At 42.8% G+C, this 16,324-nt stretch overlaps 1 protein-coding gene across 1 annotated transcript in view; it reads right to left on the bottom strand.

Moving 5' to 3' along the window:
- BST1 (bone marrow stromal cell antigen 1) overlaps positions 1–7,299 on the bottom strand; it is a 28,994-nt gene extending 21,695 nt beyond the window's left edge. The window contains exons 1-3 of the mRNA XM_057705857.1: positions 7,106–7,299; positions 5,939–6,065; positions 3,640–3,775 (exon numbers count right to left, since the gene is read on the bottom strand). Of these exons, the coding sequence (XP_057561840.1) occupies positions 3,640–3,775; positions 5,939–6,065; positions 7,106–7,299 (457 nt within the window). The remainder of the gene's footprint in view (positions 1–3,639; positions 3,776–5,938; positions 6,066–7,105) is intronic.
- Between the last annotated feature and the right edge of the window lie 9,025 nt (positions 7,300–16,324).

The following is a 16,324-nucleotide window of genomic DNA, read 5'->3' as shown; positions in this document are numbered from 1 at the left end:
GAAGCACCCAACCCCTGATGCAAAGACATCTGTCACTGTGTTTGGCACAAGCGTGAGGAAGGCAGAGAACTAAACAGCTGGGTTAATTCTCTACTGGAGCTCTAGCAAGCGGTATATATATATACCCAAAATTTATACATAATAATATTATATTATAAATTATATGCATATTAAAATTATATATTAAAAATCTATATTATTACATATATAATTTTTTTTTGCTTTGTTGGGAGAAATGCCTTCTCCAATTATCCCAGGTCTCAGAAGTAAAGGAAAGAAAATAGATCAAGAAAGTAACAGTCCTTAACCAGAAAACAGAAATTTTGTAACATTTAATAGAAAACATTAAAATGTATTACATTTAGGGACTTCCCTAGAGTACAGTGGTTAAGAATCTGCCTGTCAATGCAGGGGACATGGGTTTGAGCCTTGGTCCAGGAAGATTCCACATGCCTCAGAGCAACTAAGCCCATGCACCACAACTACTGAGCCTGCGCTCTAGAGCCTGCAAGCCACAGCCACTGAACCTGCATGCCATAACTACTGAAACCTGCACACCTAGAGCCCGTGCTCCGCAACAAGAGAAGCCACCGCAATGAGAAGCCCGTGCATGGCAATGAAGAGTAGCTACGGCTCGCAGCAACTAGAGAAACCCTGCGTGCAGCAACAAAGACCAAACACAGCCAAAAGTAAATAAATTTTTTTTAATTGAGACTGCCTTATTTTTTTAAAAAATCTATTTAAAAAAATGTATTACATTAAAAAAAATTTAAGGACAAAATTCAGCAGGTATATAATGGAACTTCTTCCCCACTTACTCTATAAAAAAAGGATAAAGTGCTAATTGACAATTTGTTCCAGGGAGAACCAAGCAGGGCAAAATGTGAACTTCTTGATGGGAAATGCATGGAGCTTCCTGTGCTCTCTTGGTGCACTAGCATCTCAATGTGCTCACCAACTCGAGGCTCCCCGAACCCCACCACAGAGGGTTTTTATGGAGATTTCATTTGGTAGACACAATTGATTAAATCATTGGTGATTAACTCGATCTCCAGCCCCCTTCCCCTTCCCAGAGGACAGAGGATGGGGCTGAACGTCGCAGCTCTCTAATGATGCCTCTGTCTTTTTGGTGATCAGCCCCCATCTGAAGCTATCTAGGGGCTCCCAGACCACCAGTCATCCCATTACCATACAAAAGACTCTTATCACTCCTCAGAGTCCAAGGGTTTCAGGAGCTGTGTGCCAGGAACCAGGGGGCCAAGACAAAACATTAATTTGTATTATACCACAGCCTTCCTCCTTTCACGATCTTTCCATCACATCCCTCCTCCATTCTCCCTCACCCTCTGCAGGACCATCAAACTGAGGCTTCCTGGTCACAGTCCATTGGAAGAATGGCCATGTTCAAGTGCCACACTTCCCGTCTTACTCAAAGTGAAAGCCAGCATCCTCGCAGTGTCCTGTGCCCTCCTTTATTCTTCTAGCCTCATAATGTACTACTTGCCTCTTCACTTACTGCCTGCCTTGCTGTTCCTTAAATATGCCAGACACACTCCCACCTCAGGGCCTTTGCACTTGCTGTTCCCTCTGTCAGGAAACACTCTTCAGCATCTCCTTTAGGTCTTTGCTCAAATATCACTTCTCAATGAGGCCTCCCCTCACTGTTATGTAAAACTGCAATGCTTTCCTCTCCCTTTCTCACCAGCCAGCACGCCCTACCCTCTTTTCCCTGTTTCGTTTTTCTCTGTAACCTTTATAATCTTACGGCAAACTACATATATATGTTTTTACTTGCCTGGTTATGGTCTTATCTCCAACCCTACCCCCGCCCTCACCCCTATAATGTGAGGATGAGGTATTATTTTCCTGGTTTATTCTCTGCTGTGTTGCCAGTGCCTAGAAGAGCGAGGACTGGCACGGAGCAGGCATTCTACAAACTTTATGGATGGATGAATGGGGGAGAAAGAAACAGAACGGAGTCTAGGTTAACTTTTTTTTTTGGCTGCAGTGCATGGCCTGCAGGATCTAAGTGACTCCAACATCCAGGGAGGAAGAATCTCCAATATTCACAGAGGGACCACCTCTCCCCACCCGATTTCATTCCTGGCCTTGGTCCTGCTCAGTATTCAAGACTCTTCAAGTGCCAAGAGCCACCAGGAAGCTTCCTGAGGTTCTGGTCTGTGCTGGGGTCTCCCTCTGCTTCCTTAGCTCCCGGTCCTTCCTGCCTCGGAGCACACCTCTCTGGACTCACAAGGCTCCAAGTTCCCTGAGGGCAGAGACCGCTGGATCACCAGCTCCTATTGTGAGAGTTGATGAATAAGGAGCGTCTTCATTACCATCAGCCCAGCCCCTGGGACTTCAACATTCACTGTGATTTTCCCAAACGGGCACTTGCCACCTGCCTCTACAAGGATTAAATCATGAGCCGCTGCAGCTGCTGACCTTCCACACCCCTGGAAGGAGTTCCGGGTGGAGATCAGGAGGGAGGCCCTCTGTGCTCTGGGCAGAACTGGCAGAACAGGTCTTTAGATAGTTAGATATTTTCAGGAGACAATTTCACGAGCCCAATTCTTGCATCTCCTCACATCTAGGGAAGCACGGACATCATGAACAGTAAGATCTGCTCCTGGTGACGAGCAGCCAGCCTCTGCCAAAGTGTGTGCCTGATTGCACACCCCCTCTTCCTTAAAACCATATGTGACGTTACCTTCCCCTCTACCTCTTTGGAGCAGTTTCTCAGAGCTATCTGAAGTGCTGCCTCCCAGGCGATCGTCCTCATTTTGTCCTAAATAAAACTTACTCACAACGTTCATGTTGTGCATTTTTTTTTCAGGCGACAATTTGAATCTCAGAATATCTGCTCGCAGCCTGGAGTGGCTTTAGAATCAGTGAGAAGAGGGGAGAATCCTACCCTAGTTCTTCAAGTCATTTAACCTCCCAAAGCCTCAGTTTCCCCCTCTGGAAAATGAGGACAGTGAGACAGAGTCGTGCAGGGCTCTGGAGTCAGACTGTCTGACTTTGCCTCACTTTCCTCATTTGTCAAAATAGGAATCGGGTTAGGACCTATCCCATGGGGCTGTTGCTGGGATTAAATGAGTTAATATCTATAAAGTGCTTAGAACAGTACCTAGCAAAAGGTAGATTCTCTCTCTATATTAGTCTATATTAGTGTTGTTATTATTAATTATCACTATGAGCACTTTACCTGAGAAGATCTGGGGGTATCCAATGAGAGAATGAATATGAAAGCATTTAGCACAAATGGCATATGCATAATAAATAGGAACCCTTGGACTTCCCTGGTGGCGCAGTGGTTAAGAATCCCAATGCAGGGGACATGGGTCTGATCCCTGGGCTGGGAAGATCCCACATGCCGCAGAGCAACTAAGCCTGTGCGCCACAACTACTGAAGCCCGGGTGTCTAGAGCCCTTGTGCTCCGCGACAAGAGAAGCCACCGCAATGAGAAGCCCACTCACTGCAACGAAGAGTAGCCCCCACTCTCCGAAATGAGAGAAAGCCTGCGAGCAGCAATGAAGACCCAAAGCAGCCAATAAATAAATAAATAAATACAGTTATAATACATAAATACATAAATGACTAGGAACTCTGGCTTTTCTCGTGACTCATGCAGGTCTTACCAGAGGCATCTTTCTGTCGACACCAGCTCAAGAAATCTCCAACCATGCCATACAGAACATAGCACAGTGGCATGAAACGGCGGCCGTTCTCCGCATAGCTGGTGACAAGGTGGTGGTTGTTCTCCCAGAACAGGGACTAAGGAAAAACCACCATAAAATGAAAATATCAAATAAAATCAAAACAGATTTCTTCAGGCATAGTAACATCAACACAAGTCAAGCCAACCATTTCTTATTCAACTGGGACTTGCCTCACGACAGCTGAACTTTCTCTGTCTTTGTCTTTATTTATCCCCTCAGAGGGTGCTGCCAGCTCTCTTCTCTTGATTCCAAGGGTATCATGCGAAAGTTAATGAAATATTTTCCCAGCAATGAAAAAATATAGATACATACATAATTTTTTTTCTAGTAGTTAAAATATCATTTATAGATAGATACTTTTTTTTAATCAAGGGACCTGGCTTCAAATTCTGGGTCTGTCACACACTAAATGTGTGATCTAAACAAGGCATGTAATCTCCCTGTGCCTCAGTTTCCACATCTGGGAAATGGGGCGTATGAACCCATTTCTCTTCTCCCACAGCTGTTTTTAGGATGATATGCAATCACAAAAGGATTCCTAAAGGGTAAAGTGCCCCCCAAATACAATACTTTTATATTATACTTCATACTTTCCACTATGAAGTTATGATGTTTTCACCTAATAATAATACAAATAACAATATCCCCTTCATCGTGCCATCAGATCCTCAGTACTCCAACCAGCGATCTCTGTCTAGAATGGATGCTATCGGAGCGCAGAGGCTGTTTTGCTCCCTGTTGCATCTGAAACCCTGAAAACAACACCTGGTACATGGAATTAGCCCAGTATTTACTGAGTTTATCAACCAAAGTCTACGAGAAAGGAGAACAAAAATAACAGCTCCCCTTTTTACTGAGCAAGAGATTGCAAGGTTCAAAGCAACACATACTCAAAAATCGTATTTTCAGCTTATTATGTGTTTGAACCTCCCAGCTCCATTTACCTGCCTCTACAAATGAAAAAAATCAATGTTAAGATGTTTTCATTTGTAAACATCAATGTTACATGACTTCACAATGAAAAAATGAAAAAATCAAGTTAAGAATTTATGTCAAAAATAGGGACTTCCTAGGTGGCACAGTGGTTAAGAATCTGCCTGCCAATGCAGGAACTCGGGTTCCATCCCTGGGCTGGGAAGATCCCACATGCCGCGGAGCAACTAAGCCCGTGAGCCACAACTACTGAAGCCTGCGTGCCTAGAGCCCATGCTCAGCAACAAGAGAATCCATGCAATGAGGAACCCAAGCACCACAATGAAGAGTTGCCCCCGCTCAGCACAACTAGAGAAAGCCCGATGCAGCCAATTAATTAATTAATTTTTTAAAAAGAATTTATGTCAAAAATAAATATGTCTTTCATTAAGGAAAAAAAACAAGTATATGTCAGAGAAACAAAAATGGTATCTAACTTTCTTTACACTTAAGGTACTGTTCTAAACAAGCAATTTACATAGATGTTCTCATTTACTTTCACTGTATTAGGGCAAACAGAATACAGACATATAAACCACATGTTTACATGTTAACCAGTTTCTTAAAGAAACTGGTCCTGAATGGATAAAATCTTAATGCCTTTTAAGAGGAGGGATTGGTCTCCTGGGAAGATACTGAAATGGAGGGTTTTCTGAAGTACTCGAGGTTCAGGCCTTGTGGGAAAGGTGTGGTGACGCCCTGATGTTCTTGTGGTTCCTGCACTGACTTCTTTTTTTTAAAAAAGTAATTAATTAATTTATTTATTGGCTATGTTGGGTCTTCATTGCTGTGCACAGGTTTTCTCTAGTTGCGAAGAGCAGAGGCTACTCTTTGTTGCAGTGTGCGGGCTTCTTACTGTGGTGGATTCTCTTGTTGCAGAGCACAGGCTCTAGGCGAGTGGGCTTCAGTAGCTGCAGCACATGGCCTCAGTAGCTGTGGCTCTCAGACTCTAGAGCGCAGACTCAGTAGTTGTGGCGCACGGGCTTAGTTACTCCATGGCATGTGGATTGAACATGTGTCCCCTGCATTGGCAGGAGGATTCTTAACCACTGCACCACCAGGGAAGTCCCTGCACTTACTTAGGAAAGTTCCTTCTGCCCATGACAGGCAGGAGACCCAGGGGCACCATTGAGGACAGAGCCACTTTCCCACCAGAGTGCTCAGCAGCACACTGTGTGTTGGTGCTTGGCCTGGACCCTATCTCTATAGAGACAGAACGTTTTACCCGAGGCGAAGGTAGAGTTACCTTGTCTCTGGGAATGGAGTGCCTGGAGAGGCTAATAAAAAGGTCGTAATCTGAGGGAAGCACCGAACAGGGATCCTTATCCAGCACCACTTTAAAGGCTTCCCAGATGGCTGTGCAGTTCTTGTCCCTGCAGAAAAGTACAAGTTTAAAAAAGAAGAAACAAAGGGAAAAAAAAGACCACATTCCAATGTGATACACTTCCATTTCTCTCTCCAAGTTTTTTACTAGCAATTTTGTTAAATATCAACTCTGCGTAACTGGGCATACAAAAAAGACAGGAAATTGTCAGGACTCATGCATTAACCCCAATTCAGAAGAGGAAGAAAAATAATTTTGGTGATGGATTTAAACATCTGACAGTGGAAGTGTCTTTCAGAGGTGCAACACACATTTCTTAGCATTTAGAACAGGCTCACAGAGACAGCAGAAAATGCACAGAGCTAGAAGGTGACAGTTCCAATAAACCACAATGGGCTCCCAGCTCCAGGTGCCCCTTCAGGTAGACACAGATGCATCATGGGGTTGGGGGCCAGGTGAGACCAGGTGAACCTGCCAAACCTTGTGAAATCAGGAGTGAGCACCAATTGTGAAAAAAAGACTGCTCCACCTCCTGCTAAGGCAGAAAGTATGACCTCCAGTGCCCTCTGCAACTCCTTAAATCCAGTCTAGCTTTCCAAAACCCTTTCCCACCCCATATGTAACTTGTTATTTCTCATGCTGGGTGGTGAGTAGCACGGGTGTTCCCTGTATTATTCTCGCTCTGTTTTCATTTGCCCAAAATCTGTCACAATAAAAACAACAGGCATAAGAGAGGGACTTTATGAAAACAGAAAAAAGTGCTCCCAAGGAAGGAACAAAAATTAGTAAGAAGCACAGTGCCGGCAAGAGAGACTTAAACTTTAAAAGTCCTCTAAGTTAGATCTCAGATTTGAATTCCCAAAGTATCCAGACTCCGGGGAATTCCAGCAGGAGACCATATTCCTGGGTCTGACGGGTTCTGGTTAACCCTATGCTGGCTGTCACCCAAACTCGCAGCTATCTAACCCTCATCCACCCCCTGCACCCTCTTCATCTTTGCACAGGCACACCCCTCACGTTCAGACCCCACCCCAATTCCCTCTCCCCCTCCCCTCCCCCTCCGGCTCCCTGGCCAGCCGCCGCGCTCACTGCAGCCCGGGGCTCAGCACCGCGATGTACTCCGCGCAGCGGCCGAGGAAGATGCTTTGCAGGTGCGGGGTGCTGCCCGGCCCGCTCCAGCGCGCGTCCGCAGCGCCCGGGGCCCGCGGCACCAGCAGCACCAACAGCAGCAGTAGCGCCGGCCGCCGCCGCCGCCCGCACCGCGCGCGCCCCCGGGCTTCCATCGCAGGCCCTTGGGGGAGCGCCTCCCGGACTCGCCTCCTCCGCTCGCGCGAAGGGGGCTCCCGAGCTTCCGCCCGCACGCCTCTCGCCCTGACGACACCCGCGCTCGCTTTCTGTTCCCCTTTCATCTTCAGCTCCGGGAGCGAGCTGGGACATCACCGGCGGCAGGACTATCGCCCTCGCCTAATCACTGGCCGGAGTCCGCGGGGAGAGGAGAGGCTGGAGAAAGGGTGAGGCGAGTTCAGTCCCCCGAAGGAAGACGTTTCTGGCTTCGAGCTATGACAGGTTTCACAGACGCCCCCTTTCTCGCGGGCAATGATGAGTGGATGCTGTTTGTTTTCAGGAAATAATAATCACAGACGCTGATGTTTATTGAGCTGTTAGTATGTGCCAAGCACTCTACGAGTATACTTTTCTTTTCCTTTTCACAGTATCCCTGCAGGCTAGGTTTATCACTCCCATTTACGGGTGAGTAAATACGGGGAAGTTAAGTAGCTTATCGGAGGTCACAGTCTCCCTTCCAGATAGATGCAAAATTCCAGAGACAATCAGTGTAGAGACCTGAGGTTAACAGTACTCCGCGGGGAGGGCCAAGTTCTCCATTCTCAAGGTAATGATAGCTATGTGCCTGGCAGAGATGTGATAAACGTGGGAGGCCCACTAGAGGTAGGGTGGGAGGGTTCTAGAACAATTTATTTTAGTCTCTTTTTTTCTATTTTTAAAGTTTATACCCGAAACCCTCATGGTCCTGTTCAGCCCCTCCCTAACTCCAATCCACTTTCCAGAAATAAGCAGTTTAAATTATTTCGACAGGTCTTTTTCCTCCCTGATATTTACTTCCACATTTCCAAATAATATGCCTATATTCTGTTTCTTGATGTTTCCATTTCGCATAGAATTCTTTGAGTTCCCCCTATAGCAAAGGAAATTTTATCTTTAACCCCACACATCCTCAGAAGGCATCCTTCTGCACCCTTCATTGTTCAAGTCTTTTTATCAAAAGCTTTAACTCAGTAATCAGCATTTAAGTTATTACGACTTGTGAATATTATTCATGGCTGAGTTATAGTATTCTATGATTCTTTTTCCTTTCTTGTGAACTTTGTACTTATCCTAGAGGTAATAATAGTCTCCCTCCCACCATCCCTAACCACTGGCTTATTTGCGTGTTTGCCCTATTATATCAGGGTGAGTCGAAAATTATCCACACTCTGGCTGCAGAATTGATTTTAATTCACTTTTAGAAGAGGCAATTACATCATTTTTTGACATAATCTCCTTGCTTTTCAATACACTTTGTCCATCTGTCAACAAGCTTTCGTATTCCCTCATTAAAAAATGTTTTAGGCTGAGCTGTGAACCACAAATGCACCACTGTCTTCACTTCTTCATCAGAAGTGACTGTTCGTCCTCGTGGGGCTGCTTTCAGGGGACCAAACAGGTGAAAGTCCGATGGAGCAAGATCAGGACTACAGGGAGGATGCTTTAACATCTCAGAATGAAGTTTTTGCAGAGTGTTGTCAGTGTGGGCAGAAGTTTGCGGACATGCACTGTCATGCAAGATCACAACGCCCTTGGATAGCAGTCCTCTGCGTTTAATCCGAAGTTTAGGCTTCAGCTCCACCCACCTGACATTTTTTAGCTCAGCCCCAAACATTTTTTAGTGAGGGAATACGAAAGCTTGTTGAGAGATGGACAAAGTGTATTGAAAAGCAAGGAGGTTATGTCAAAAAATGATGTATTTGTCTTTTCTAAAAGTTAATGAAAATAAATTCTGCAGCCAGAGTGCAGATAACTTTTGATTCACCCCCATATGTACACTTCCAATTATGGTCAAATTCTCTATAAGGCATGTGAACCTCTCAACGCCTTTAAAAGCATCAGTCAATATTTCAGGTGGTCTGTGTGATTTCTTTCTCTCTCTCTCTCTTTTCTTTTTGTTTCTTGGAAACACCCTTTTGTATCCAGTTTACTGTTCCAATCTGAGCTTACTGCTCTCAACTTGCTGTATAGTTGCCTTGCAGTGGCCCAGGAAGAAGCCTGCTCTCTTCTCTCCTGGATTGATGCCCTGTTTCCAGATCCCATGCCTTCTTTCTTCTTTTATAGAGCACATCTTCCAATAGCTTCTTGAGAAGATGCCATAGGGGTTAATTTTTTTTTTATTTAGCATTATAATTTTTTTCGCATAATAATGTAAAATGTCATTATTCTACCCCCACGCTTGATTGGGAGTTTGGTTAAAGAGAATTTTAAGTTGTAGCTCGTCTTCCTTCAAAATTTTGAAAGCAGTGCTCCATTGTTTTCTGATTTCTATGTTACTCTTGAAAAACCTAGAGCCGTTTTCCTAATCCTGTTTATGTGACCTTCTCTCTGGAAGTTTTTAGGATAAACCTCAAGAGTATGAAAAACATATGGACACCAAGTGGGGAAAGCAGGGAGGGTTGGGGGGGTGGGAATGAATTGGGAGATTGAGGTTGCCATATATACATTACTAATAAGAAAAAAATAGCAAATTGTACATTCTAAATATATGCAGTTTATTGTATGTTAACTGTGTCTCAATAAAAGTTCTTAAAAAAAAAGTTAAGAATTTACTAACTGGCAAAAAAAATAAAAGAAATTTCAGAAATGATCTTGAGGGAGAGTAGTTTCCATTCATGTGCTTACAGCTCTAGGAAGGCTGTTTCCAAGAAAAAAAGAGAGAAAAAGAGAATGATGGAAAGAAATCACATACACACCACCTGAAGTATTGACTGATGCTTTGGAATGCGTTGAGAGATTTATATGCCTTGCAGAGAGTTTAACCATAATCATAAATATATATGTAGAATACCAATCAAATAAGCTGGGGGTGGGGGGAGGGAGACAATTATTACCTCTAAGTTCATCAAGTTTACAAGAAAAAAAAAAAACATAGTCATAGAATACTCTAAGCTTAACCATAAATAATAGTCACAAGTCATAATAATGTAAATGTTGATTACTGCTTTAATGCTTATATCCAGAAAATAGAATTTAACTCAAAAATAAGAAAAACAACCCAAATTTTAAAATGGTATCTGCTTTTAAAATAGTTGAGCAGATACTTCACCAAAGAAGATATTCCACTACTAGGTATTTACCAAAGAGAAAATGAAAATATACCCAAAGCTTCTAGAGTCTGCCTACCCAAAGATTTATACATGAAATGTTCATAGCAGCTTAATTCACGGTAACCCCTAAACGATGCAAATACACAACAAGAGAAGAATAAACAAATTGTGATATAGTCTACAATAAAATACTACTAAGCAATACAAAGGAACAAACGATACACTTATGAATCCAAAAAAAAAAAAAAATGTAGTAAGCCCAAACACATATGGGCACCTTATCTTTGACAAAGGAGGCACGAGTATACAATGGAAAAAAGACAGCCTCTTCAATAAGTGGTGCTGGGAAAATTGGACAGCAACATGTAAAAGAATGAAATTAGAACACTTCCTAACACCATACACAAAAATAAACTCCAAATGGATTAAAGACCTACATGTAAGGCCAGACACTATCAAACTCCTAGAGGAAAACATAGGCAGAACACTCTATGACATCCATCAAAGCAAGATCCTTTTTGACCCACCTCCTAGAATCATGGAAATAAAATCAAGAATAAACAAATGGGACCTCATGAAACTTAAAAGCTTTTGCACAGCAAAAGAAACCATAAACAAGACTAAAAGGCAACCCTCAGAATGGGAAAAAATAATTGCCTATGAAACAAAGGACAAAGGATTAACCTCCAAAATATACAAGCAGCTCATGCAGCTTCATACCAAAAAAGCAAATAACCCAATCCACAAATGGGCAGAAGACCTAAATAGACATTTCTCCAAAGAAGACATACAGATGGCTAACAAACACATGAAAAGATGCTCAACATCACTCATCATCAGAGAAATGCAAGTCAAAGCCACAATGAGGTATCACCTCACACCAGTCAGAATGGCCATCATCACAAAATCTGGAAACCACAAATGTTGGAGAGGGTGTGAAGAAAAGGGAACTCTCTTGCATTGTTGGTGGGAATGTAAGTTGGTACAGCCACTATGGAAAACAATTTGGAGGTTCCTTAAAAAACTACAAATAGAACTACCATATGATCCAGTAATCCCACTACTGGGCATATACCCAAAGAAAACCATAATCCCAAAAGAAACTTGTACCATAATGTTTATTGCAGCACTATTTACAACAGCCAGGACATGGAAGCAACCTAAATGCCCATCAACAAATGAATGGATACAGAAGATGTGGCATATATATACAATGGAATATTACTCAGCTATAAAAAGGGATGAGATGGAGCTATATGTAATGAGGTGGATAGAACTACAATCTGTCATACAGAGTGAAGTAAGTCAGAAAGAGAAGGACAAATATTGTATGCTAACTCACATATACGGAATCTAAAAAGGGTACTGATGGACTCAGTGACAAGAACAAGGATGCAGATACAGAGAATGGACTGGAGAACTCGAGGTATGGGAGGGGGCAGGGGGTGAAGGGGAAACTGAGACGAAGCGAGAGAGTAGCACAGACATATATATACTACCAACTGTAAAAAAGTCAGTGGGAAGTTGTATAACAAAGGGAGTCCAACTCGAGGATGGAAGATGCCTTAGAGGACTGGGGCGGGGAGGGTGGGGGGGACTCGAGGGGGGGGAGTCAAGGAAGGGAGGGAATACGGGGATATGTGTATAAAAACAGATGATTGAACCTGGTGTACCCCCAAAAAATAATTTTAAAAAATGTATATGCTAAATGAAAGAAGCTAGACATAAAATAACACAGACTTTGTAATTCACCTTACATGAAGTTCTAGAAGGAATAGGATGCTGATATACAGAATTAGGGGAAAAGGGATTTCAGATGGAGCCAATTGCCTGGGCAAAGGCAGAATAATGGGAAAGCATCGGGCTTCTCCTGAAAAAGGTATAATTTTATTTTGACTGATAACAGGGTGACAAAAAAAATTAGGGTCATACATGTATTTTTTTTATGTCTGTGCCCCGCAGCTTGCAGGCTCTTTGTTCCCCAAGAAGAGATTGAACCCGCACCTTCGGCAATGAAATCTCAGAGTCGTAACCACTGGACCACCAGGGAATTCCCAGGGTCATATCTTATATCTTAAAGACCTTGGACACAATATTCATTTGAACCTTGTGCTCTTGAACATCAAGAGCTTTCAATAATTCCTGAACTTCTTTATTGAAAATTGTGTCCTGTTTGTTGGTTGGCATTTTTGGTTGCTAGAGGATGAAGCAAGAGAGACCATGACTTTGATGGTCTTGAAACAGTGTTTCATAGTGTCCTCTCAATGAGTGTTTTAAATACTTATCATCTTATTTGTTCCTTGTGTTTATTTTCGGTGGTGGTTAGCTGAGTAATAGCCCCCCAAAGATGTCCATGTCCTAGTCCTTCGGAACCTGTGAATACATTTCCTTACATAGTAAAAGGAACTTTGCAAATGTGATTAAGTTAAGGATCTTGAGATGGAGAGATTATAATGAATTGTCTGGATGGGTCCAATGTAATCATAAGGGAAGGGCAATCACTCAGAGAGGTGATCATACGGAGAAGGCAATGTGATGATGGAAGCAAAGAGATATTTGTAGGTGCTTTGCTGCTGGCTTTGAAGATGCAGGAAGGGGCTGTGAGACAGGGAGTGCGGGCAGACTCTAGAAGCTTGAAAAAGTACCAAAACAGATTCTTCCCCAGAGTCTCCAGAAGGAACAAGCCCTGCTGCCACCTTGACTTTAGTCCAATGAGACTATCGTTGGACTTCTGACCTCCAAAAGATAATAAATTTGTGTTGTTTTAAGCCATTAATATTGTGGTAATTTGTTACAGCAGCAATAGGAAATGAGTACAGGTATTGGTATCTGAAAGTATGCCTCTTTCTGCCTCCCTTTGTCTCCGGTTCCAAGACTGAGCTTGGGACATCAATAGCACAGAGCTGTTACTCTTGGCTAATCTTGGCCAGAGTCTGCATGAGGTTGCCCCAAAGAAGCAAGATTGGAGAAGGTGTGAGGTGAGTTCAATCATCAGAAGAAAGATGTTTTTCTGGCCCCAAACTATGGCAACTTTACAGTCACAAATACTAAAAATATGAAAGTGGTTTGGAAGTGGGTAGCGGGTAGAAGCTGGAAGAATTTTGAGGAAGATGATGGAAAATCCTAGATTGCCTTGAACAGACTGTTAGTAGAAGTATGGGTGTTAAAGACTGCTGGTGAGGTCTCAGAAGGAAATGAGGAACATGATCTGGGAAACTGGAAGAAAGGGGATTCTGTTGTATAATGGTAGAAAGCTTAGATTTTGTCTTCTATAATTATGCAGGAAATAGAACTTGTAAGCAACAAATTTGAGTATTTGGTTGAGAATTCCAAGCAAAGTATTGAAGGTGTGACCTGGTTTCTTCTTGTTGCTTTCAGTAAAATGTGAAAGAGAGACACAGAGAGAACTGTTACAAAAAGGAAGCAGAATTTGATTAGAGAAATTCTCAGCCTACACAGACTGCAAATGATGCTGAAATTAAGAGATCCAGGGTCAGGAAAGCAGGCTCTGGAGAGTAAGCCAATGATGTGGTTGGACAGCTTTTTTTTTTTTTTTAATCGTTAAAAATGTTTTAAATTGAAGTAAAATATACATAAGTTATCATCTTAACCATTTTTAAGTGTGAGTAGACTTTTGCTTGTGCTTGGAAAGTACAAAGGGCCCTTTGAAGGGGTATATGACTCAGAAGCTAAAAACAGAGATGAAATTATTCAGGAAAGATCTGTGGAGTAGCCTGTTTTCCAATAAAGTGAATCTCTGTGACCCACGAGGTTTTTGAGAATGCTATACCAACAGAAACATTGTCAAGTTGGACTAAAAGGGACAGAGGGCACAAATGAAAAGGCTATCAGATTCCCAAAATTCTACAGGCAGAAAACATGCTGAGAAAAACTACTTAGTGGCAGACATGTTACTCTTCATGAAGAAGGATGATTCCAAGGATGGAGAGCTCCAGAGAGCAGAGTCAGGGGTCCAGAGGACAGAGGCACAAGCCATGTAAGACTTATTTCCAGGCTTCGAAACTTAATGGAGTTTGCCTAGGTGGACTTCAAAAGTGATTAACTCTTTTTCTCCATTTTCTCCTCTCTTGAATGAGAATGGATGTTACCCTATGCCTGTCCCACCACTGTATTTCTGGAGCACAGGCTTGCTTTCTAGTTTCACAGTTCCACAGGTAGAGGATTTTGCCCCAGGACAGAGTATACCCAGATTGGCACTCATACATAATTTAGATGATTAGATATGAGATTTTAGACTTGAGTTGATGCTGTGATGGGCTGAGACTTCAGGGGGCCTTAGAATGGGTGAAGGTATTTCTCATGTGGGATGCATTAAGAGTCTGAGGACTGGCAGTGGACTGTGATGGGCTGAATAATGGTCCCCCCTAAAGGTAGCCAAGTCTGAATTCTTGGAACCTGTGAATATGTTGTCATACACAGTAAAAGGGGTTGTAGAAGTGACATATACTGACATAAAGACACAAGACCTTTGGGTCAGAGGTACAATTTATTACTCATGGTGGGGGGGGGGGGGGGGCGGGGACAGCAACCAGACCAGCATTGTGGGTCAGTTTCCCACACCCCAATTCCCACAGGTGTCAGCCCTACACACAGTGCTTGCACCACAAGAGACGCTAGGGTTTTATGGGGCTGCTGGTACAGCCTCTCACCCTCCCCTACAGGGAGATTACTCATTACTCCTGGAATGCAAGCAAATGTCTCCAGGGAGGTAAGGAGAAGGCTTTAGCTCTACTTCCCTGGAATGTTTCTTGGGAAGATGTCTCTAGTTTCATCACCCTGGAATGTCTCCTTACACAAGTGTTCTTAACTTAAACACAAATACTTTCATTCAGAGGATCCAGACTGTGCAGAAATGTGAGCTATTCAAAGAGAATTGCCCTCCAACTTTATTTTAAGCACCAAGAAGGAGGAAAATCTATTACCATTAATAGAATAGAAAACCTGAATATCAAATATTGCAATAATGCTGGGAGTGGCTGATGGAAAGGAACTGCTAACCCGTATGATTTTAGAGAAGGACTAAGCTCAAAGAAAACATCCCCCAGTGGGGCCAGGAAGTATGCAAAGAGAGGCAGAAGTTGCAACTAGTTTGAGGAAGTCATATTAAGCAATTGCTTAATTTTCAGCAATGATGTGAGGAAGTGACATCAGTCAATGCTGTGTTGAGATGCTCACAGATTATCTGACAAAATCAGACTTTCGAATGTAAAAAGGGCAAAGAAATTGGCCATACATTTAATAATTATTCCTGGGAATACGACCTCATGTGACAGGTATTAGACATTATTGGTTTCTTTGCTCTCCAGCAACTGCAAGTGGAACATCTGTTTACTACGTATCACGCAAGATGGACATGCTGTCTGCTCCTGTGGAGCATTTATTCCAAGGTGGCAGGTTGCCAGAACCAGTAATCACATGAATACAAACACTACAAATTACATACAACCAAGAAAACAAAGAAATGAAAGGGAGGATAATGAAGGATGTTCCCAAACTAAGGTGGTTGGGAAGGACCTCTTTAAAGAGGTAACATGAAATTCAATCTGTTCTCAACACAGAAGTCAGAGTGAGATTTTTAAAACCTAATTCACACCATGTCTCTCCTCCACAGAACCCTTCAACTGCCCTCCATTTCACTGACAAAAACCCAGAGGCCCTAAAACGGCCCAGAGCCCTTCATGGTTTGGTCCCCAGATAGTTCCCTGACCTCCTTTCTTATCACTTTCCATAGCACTTATTATCTTCTAAATATTATAAAGGTTATTTATTATGTTTGTCTCTCTCTCCTTGACAGAACAGAAGCTCCACTAGACAATGGTCTTTGTTTCCTTCATTTTGTATCCCAAATGTCTCTAGAACAGTACCTGACCTCTAATAGAAGTTCATTAAATTTCTGTCCAGTGAACATAAAACA

Source organism: Hippopotamus amphibius, chromosome 13, assembly GCF_030028045.1.
Source record: "Hippopotamus amphibius kiboko isolate mHipAmp2 chromosome 13, mHipAmp2.hap2, whole genome shotgun sequence".
NCBI lineage: Eukaryota > Metazoa > Chordata > Mammalia > Artiodactyla > Hippopotamidae > Hippopotamus > Hippopotamus amphibius.
The sequence above is the reverse complement of the archived record's forward strand: the minus strand, read 5'-3'. Positions and strand labels throughout refer to the sequence as shown.